The 8,339-nt window shown below is 38.4% G+C and overlaps 1 protein-coding gene across 1 annotated transcript; it reads left to right on the forward strand.

Moving 5' to 3' along the window:
* Window positions 1-4,129: 4,129 nt before the first annotated feature.
* Window positions 4,130-8,339, forward strand: COX7B (cytochrome c oxidase subunit 7B). Its single transcript, XM_017659667.3, has 3 exons — window positions 4,130-4,297; window positions 6,776-6,900; window positions 8,143-8,339. Exons 1-3 carry the CDS (start codon window positions 4,258-4,260, stop codon window positions 8,218-8,220), a joined length of 243 nt encoding a protein of 80 aa, XP_017515156.1. The 5' UTR covers window positions 4,130-4,257; the 3' UTR covers window positions 8,221-8,339.

Raw genomic sequence — 8,339 nt, forward strand, 5'->3', positions numbered from 1 at the left:
TTGCAGTTTTGTGGCTTCTAGGCAAGATAGAACAAATTGTTATTAGATTTAGTAGCAACATCTGGAGTTGGATTTTCCATTCTGGAAGGAAGACTTGATGAGATTAAGAATGCATGGCTGAATAGGAGAACTAGAAATATGAAGAGTCTAATTGAGAATCATAGCTAGGTATCATGGGGAAACTAGAATTCTGGATCGAGTTTATATCAATGACTAGTATTAGGATTTAGTATAGATAAGATTGCATTATCGAAACAATATTTTTCTCTGAAATCACCCTCACTTTTATTAGAAGTAGCCAGATTAAGAAAATAATTAACAGTTGGCTTGATTATTTGCATAAGTGCAGCAAGAAGAGTAATTGGTTACATGGGCTCTTTTAAATATGCTTTGCTGGAACTTTTTGTAAGGAATTTCAGATTGAACTTTTAAGGGCTTCTTGAGGCCAGAAAGCCAAGCCAGACTTGCCATCAGCTTGTGCCTGCAGTAACTGTAGATTTGGGTGAATTCCTCTCTTCTTGAGGTTCCCAAGACATTCCTGAGTATCCTGCACTTGCCAGGAAGTGACCTTCCTTACTCACCTGGTAAGGCTGCTGGGATCTCTGTAAGCAAGGTACCAGGCCAGTTCTCCTAAGGGCCTTTGTTGGCTTTATAAAGTCAATCTTAGTTCCTTAAAGCTGTCTGTTCATATCTGAGTTTACACACGTGTCTCTCAGGTATGAGGTTCCAGTCAAAGGCTTGGTAATGTAACCAGTGTTTTTAATTGGTCCTCTTACAAGGAAAGCAGATTCTTATTGAACTTATGCAAATAAACATACTGCCATGAAATATAAAAATAGTCACTGAGAGTTTTTAAATTCTGGAGGGATCAGGTAGAGAGAAAGATAGAGTTTCAATTCTGCTTATAAAGGCAGTCATTTACTAAACTGTTGCCAGCTTAAGAGAAAAAGCTTAAAACACTTTATCAACAACATTTGAAACTAAAAGCCACCAAATCATCTTCTTTAGTTTACTTAATCCAATGTAACTAATACCTGTTCTGCTGAAATCTAGTTTTTTACTAGTTTAGGAGTAATAAAACAGTGAGTATAGATGACAAAAGACTTACAAATGACAATGGTTAAAGATCTGATGAGAGCTTACTGTAAGACAGTTGTCATAGTGAAACTTGGATATTTCTGAAACACAAAACATTCAGTAACAAAGTTTAGCATCATTCCCTGTGATAGTGCCTTCCAGGTAATTATATATCAGATAAATAAGCCAAATTAGCCAAATATTTTCTCCAATGAGAAAAAATTCCTCTGACATGTTCCAGGGGCCCTCTGGAAAACATCAGAGTGAACTAGAGGTAAAAAGCACCTTTTTGAATTTGATTTTGGGAAGCTGTTAAAAGTTTTAAGGCACTTGCCTAAATAGTTACTCACATTAGACAAAGCTACACTTCACTTTAAGCATTTGTCTTTGAAGGATTTAACACATACCACCAGCTTAAATGACTTTATGTAAACTTAGGCAGCTGATAACCATAAGGACATGTCTATTCAGTTCAACTTAAATTAGCATTAATGCTTAATATCTTCTATAAGAATTTTCTGGAAATTTTAGAATGCCCAATTTTTACAAGCGCTTGTCTTTAAATCAATTTTTATTAATACCATCCGGAGGTAGAAAAATATTTTTCATTTACACACTTAGACACAAACGTACAGATTGAGACGTAATGATACAGTGAGAGGACATACAGAGCTCCTGGTGTGAGCCAGGAGGGGACAAGAGAGCCCGTGGTGGTGCATTGTCTAGGAGTTTTATAGGCAGTTGAGGATATTTGGGAAAGTGAAAAAAGCTTAGGGGTGTGGACTTTAAGGCAAGTAGTAGGTGTTTAGGATTGCAGGGGAGACAGAGAGAGCTTGGTTCGGAGGTAGGAGAAAGCCTGGATATATGGGATCTCTTTCCATTTGCCCGTACACTCACAGAAGTTGTATAAGTCACGGAGAATTTTAGGATATAAAGAGCCATTTGGAGGCCATTTAGACTGATTTTCCAAGGGATATTGTGGCCAGATCTCATTACAGTAGGGAAAAGGTTTGAGGTCTGGAGTGAGGTGGAGGGGCTTTAGATTATTGAGTAAGCACCCTAGCGGTGAATCTGCAGCAACGGAGCGGCCAGATCCCATGGAGAGAACGAGACCGTTTAGAAGTTGTTGAGGCATCCCGGAGCGATTGAGAAGGTCGCGGAGAAGACCAGGCACAGTTAGGGGTTCGTCACCACCTCTAACTGTGGGGTCAAGATGAAAATGCTGGGGAGGCTCGGTACCTGGTACCAGGGGTTTACGAGTAGAGTAGAAACGTAGATAAGGGGAGACCAGGTCTCAGTGGATGAGAATTCTCACCATAGGGAGGCAGAGAAGGGTCGACTATGGGGATCAACCATGACACTGAAAGTCGTGGTTGGGGGTGCCCCTGTCCCAGAGGAGCCCTTGGGGGTGCTGTACAGTCAATGGTCACTTCCCAGCTCCCAAAGGGACATTTAAGTCGACCATGAACGGGAGACTCACCAAATTGAAGGCCGGTGTTGGGTGAGAAGACGAGCGACCGGGGAAGTGGACGGTGAGCCTGTGGAGGAGGATTGGGCAGTGAGGGTTCCCAAAGCAGCTCAGGTTCCCACAGGAAGAGCAAAGTCAATGGGAGAGCCTTATCCGAAGTCACGGCACCAATGAAATGGTATCTCGCTGGAACCCTCCTTACCCAGAATGACTCAGGAGACACGGGCCCAGGCAAGAGAGTTTATTATCTGGAAGAGAGAGTGGTTGCCCCAGAGGGGTGTGGGGAGAGAGAGAGAGAGAGAGAGAGAGAGAGAGAGCAGGGAGACAGAGAGACAGAGAGACAGAGACAAAGAAAGAGAGAGGGCAGCAGAGGGACAATAAGAGAGAGGGCAGCAGCGTGGTGCCTTTTATTGTGGCGGATCCGCTCGGCCTGTTGCCTTGGGGGAGGGTCGGGATGTTTAGGGATAAGGTGGGGTAAGCCCAGGCAAGCCCCAGGCATAATTCTCACCGGCTTCTGTGCTTGGGACCATGGGGTAAATGGAGGATAAATTACTATATTCTTACAATTTAAGGATTCTGCACCTCACCTCATTCACATGTAAAATTGAAAGAATAGAGCTTACTTGCAGTGAGAAAAAAATTAATGCCATGAAATTTAAAGAAAGGCTAAGGAATGATTCACTTTTAAAGGAGACCAAAGATACGTGCCAAGTAAATTCAATACAGGGATCTGTGTTGAATTCTAGATAGAGACATTGTAACAAGTGGTGAAATTGGAATATTAGCTCTATTGTATCAATATTAAAATTTCTGTATTTGTTAACTGTAACTGTGGTTATGTAACAGAATATTTTACTCTTAGGAGAGGAACCCTGAAATATTAATGGATAAAAAGCACATGATGTATGTAAGTTATTCTCTAACGGTTCAGAAAAAAACATCCCCTATATATATTTGTATAGATAGATAGATAGAGCGAGAGCGAGAGAGAGAGACATGTGGCTAAAATAGTACCAAGTGATATACCTTGGTAATGGGTGTACAGTTCTACCCCAATATTTTATTATGAAAATATCGAAAATACCCAAACATACAGAAATTAAAGAATTTTACTCTGAACACCATAAATCAAGATTTTACAAACAATAATTTGTTAAATTTGCTTTATCATATTTGTCTACATATTGCTGATCATTTTTAATATGCTCATACTTTTTCTCTAAACTTAAAGTCCTTTCAAAATTAAAAGTTAAATCAATTAGTATGTAGTTATAGGAGCCAAAAATCAGAAAAGTGAAGGAAGTTTGGAGGAATAGAATGAATTGTTAATGTGCAGTCAGATAAAAGCTCAAGCCTCTGAAAATACATCTTGCAACTGGTGCCTTTGATGGCAGTATAAGACCGATGTCTCGGCTCTCTATAGAGCCCGAAACCTGGCTTCAAGGCGGGCAGGTCGCTCATTCTTCAGTAAATACCGTCACACGTCATTCATAAAGCATGAAACTACATTTCCCAACAGGCCTTCATATCCTTGCGGCAAGGAGGACTACAATTTCTACAGGTTTTTAGAGGTCTCGCGAGAATTCATTAAATCTCGTTAAATGCTCAGCTGAAAGCCATTTTGTTTTTCAGGGATCTTTGCAAGGGTATTTGATTTGGAGTTGCAGCAAACCAGCACCTGTAGTTGCCGCAGTTCTGTCTTCACCTTCACGATGTTTTCCCTGGCCAAAAACGCACTAAATCGTCTCCAAGGTGAGCAAAACTGTGAGCACACGATTTCCAATCGCCTTTTATCCATTTTTCCTCGTGGTCCCTCGTGCCCTTTCCCTCCACCTACGTGCAGACCTTCTAATTCTGAATGCTCAGTCTTCCACCTCGCCTCAAGTAATTAAGAAGATGTCCTTATCATTAGCTTAATTACCTAGTGTTTCTGTTTCAGTTCCCAGCTCTCTTTGTTACCGGAGTCATCGTCTAGCCCTGCTTTTTCAAAGTTCAATAACCTACGATTTCAGGGAAGGAGACGTTTGATGGATACTTCTCATGTCTTTAGGTAATTTCATAAATTTTAGCTCTGGGGGTACACTGACTCCCAAACAGAAGAACCTCTCCAATTTCTGTAAAGGTAGCACAAGGAAACTAAATCTAGCTCTTCACCCGGTTTCATTGCGGGGGGAGGGGGGGGAGAACCTACGTGATAGCCCGTCAGTTTTTATGTTTGTGGGTTACTAAATGAATGTTAGCTGCCCCCAAAGCAATTATGGTCATTTTTAATTAAAAGTTAGGCAGATACAGGAAAATTTTGAGAGCAGCATTAGGTATTGAGAATACACTGGATTGGAGAGAGGAAATTCATTTCCATACTTGATTTGCACTGAAGATGACCTTGAGTAACGTGAGTTGTATATTGAAAGTGACCTAAATTACTATTTAGTTTATTTAGCCATCTTTTTATTTTCAGTTTACGGAGTCATTGGAAGTATTCTATTACTGCATTGTTCCAAACACTTAAAGCACTTTGAGAGTAACCAAAAAACAGGTGCCTGACTTGTTTTCCATATCTCAAAAGCCACGTCTGTTAATCTCTTTCACTTTGGGCATATGGTTTAATCGCAACATCGATTTAACAGAACTTCAGTTTCCTGCTTTGTTAGAAGGTTAGAAAATTCCTACCTCATAGAATTGTTGAGGGTTATATGAGATTACCAATAAGTGGTAACTAAACCATTTTTTGTCATAGAGAAGAGGTCTGAAGAAATCCATGTGGCTGATCTGTGTGTTGAGGTCATGAGGTGTAGAATTGTTTGGTAATTGTAATTTCTTTGCCCTTTGAGTAGGTAGGACCTTGCAACAGGAAAGGGTTTTTTTGGTTATTTCAGTGTGGAATTTGGACACTCGCTTTTTAACTGCTCTAGAGCAGAATGAATATATTATGAAATGTTTGTAAATTTGCTCATCCCAAGTGTCACTAAAGGTGAAAAAAAATTGTGTAAGGCGTTTAAGAGAAGAAAGTGTTGATGGTCAGATAACTATCCTGAAATAACCTATCGTATCACGTAAAAGCTATTGTATTCTTAAGTAATGTTGTTGTATCTTTAATATGCTTTCCACTATGTAACTACCTTTTGAGGATCTAAAACTGTAAGGACATGCTACTTAGATTGCAGAGGAAGAAAAAACAGTTGGAAATAGACATTTTTCAGTCTTGGCTCTTCCAAGCCCTCCTAAGTGCCCCTAGAGGCAGTTTGAAAACTCTACTAAAATAACAGAAAAAACAAAGTTATAGTGCTGTCATTCTGTTCAAAAACCTTTACCTTTACCTTTACCAAAAAAGTGACCCTCCATGATCCCTTCTAGTTCTACCCCTTATTACTTGTCTGTGCCCCTCATCCTTCAACAAAACGTAATTGGTTTTCTAGTACTCTGGACTTTTGTCTCTGCCTGTTTTCAGATTTCCCTTTCCCACATGTACATAACCAAATTCTTTCTGCTATTCAAAGTGCTTCGCTGACATTCTGCTTCCTTGTATATGTATCATGTATTATATATGTATACATGTATGTACTATATATTGATTTATGTCTACATATCTAATACACTCTAGACTGGAAGTTACCTGAGGACAGGGTCTGTGTCTTACACATTTCCATATACTCCATTTATTTTAGCCTGGTGCCATCTGTATTCATTAGTAATTGTTTTAAAGAACAAAGATTAGGTTTGGAGCTTTTTTTTGTAATTTTAAGGTCCTAAACATATAGTGTGCTTTACTTTGCAGTTCATTTTGAGTCCTGGAATGAGAATTTAAGTCATAAATATTCAAATTAATGAATAGGAGCCAACTTCCAGAGGTTATACAAATACTGGTTTTCAGTGAACGTTGCTGACATCACCTGTTCTTTGTTTTTCCCCCAGCATTTTATTGTGAAAACTTTCAGACATACAGAAAATTTGAAAAAATTGTATGATGAATACCCACCACACAGATTCTACAATTAACATTTTGCTATATTTGTTACAATTATCACATATCAGTCTGTCAATTCATCTTACTTTTGATGCGTGTCAAAATGTGCTACTTTGATTTTACCTATAAGTATGCTTTAACATTTATTGAACTGCATAAAACTCTAAAGTTAACTTCCTTTTCTGATGGGTAATATCAATTACGTTCTCTTTTACTGATAATCGATAGATATGCGCCTATATTCCTTTCTCTTCTTTTTCTTTAAGTTCGAAGCATTCACCGAACAGTGGCAAGGCAGAGCCACCAGAAACGGACACCTGATTTCCATGACAAATATGGTAATGCTGTACTAGCTAGCGGAGCTGCTTTCTGCATTGCTGTATGGGCATATGTAAGTACTGTTGATTGATAATTTCTGTTTTAGATGTTTTTTTTTTCCTGTTTAGCTCACATATTCAAAATGTTTTCACACAGTAGTATACATTTCTAGTTAGGAGGAACTTTAGAGATTTTCTAACTTAATCATCCCCCCAGTACAGGAATTTCTTCTTCAACACTCAGCATTCATCCATCATCTGTTCTTAATATTCCCAGTAACAAGTTACTTACTACATGACATTTGTATTGTGTAGCTGTTAAAAGGATCTTATGTTGAGTTAATATCTGTCTCTTTCATTTTCTACCCATCATTCCATTGTAACACAAATTCTGATCCCATTTCCATGAAGCAACTACTAGCTACCAGAAAGTTGCTGCCATGTCTCTTGGACATGACAAATTAAACATCCTTAGTTCTGTCAGTCATTTTTTGTTACATGGTTTCCAGTGTTTTCACCATCTTGGGTCACCTTCCTTCACTTAGTGAGTTTTTCTTCTAAAATTCTGCCCTCAAGAGCTGAGTATATAATATTTCTGATGGATGAGATGTAAAGTGAGTTTTTTCAGTAATTTAGTTTACTTACCAGTCACTGTACTTACTAGTTAAAAGTGGAAGTCTTGAAGTTACAATAAATAATTTGATCTTAAAATACATGAGTCAACACTTGCTTTAATAAACAAAGATACTTTATTAATAGGCCTTTTTCCTTCTTTTGGTATTCCTGAAATCAGATACAATATTAAAATAAGTGTGTGTGTACTTAATTAGAAGAGTACAAATGTTGAACAAATGTGTGATTGGGCATTTGTGGAGGTGAAGTGGTCCTTGAAGAAGAGATATTACAAAAGTGCTCTTTGGCAGTATTTAGGTAGTTGTGGTTGAGTGAAGCAATGTTTTGAGGAGGTAGTACAAAACAAATTTGAATTAAGTAGAATTAAAAATTCAGTCTTTAGTCAAAGTAGGCACATTTCAATTGCTCAGTAGCCATATGTGGCTAGTGGGTACTCTCTTGGACAGTACAGATATAGAACATTTCCTTCGTATCAGGAAGTTCTACTGACTTAGCACTGCTCTATAGAGAATTAGCGCAGCAATTAGGTTTGGCCTACATGAAGGGCACTATGTCCCAGGTGAGTTTTTGTGTGTTTTTAACCTATAAAGCAGAATACCTTTGTCACTTTTAAGAAATAAACTCCAAGGGAGAGTGGACTCTGGTTTAAACATATATAACTGACAGCATTTTAATTCTTACAGACAGCAACACAAATTGGAATAGAATGGAACCTGTCCCCTGTTGGCAGAGTCACCCCAAAGGAATGGAGAGATCAGTAATCATCCCAGCTGGTATAATACTGAATTGTTTCAAAACCAACTCATAATTGATGCAACTAAAAGCACTGTGTACTTATTAAAATATGGCATGATTGAATAAATAAAACATTTGAAACCTT

Source organism: Manis javanica, chromosome X, assembly GCF_040802235.1.
Source record: "Manis javanica isolate MJ-LG chromosome X, MJ_LKY, whole genome shotgun sequence".
NCBI lineage: Eukaryota > Metazoa > Chordata > Mammalia > Pholidota > Manidae > Manis > Manis javanica.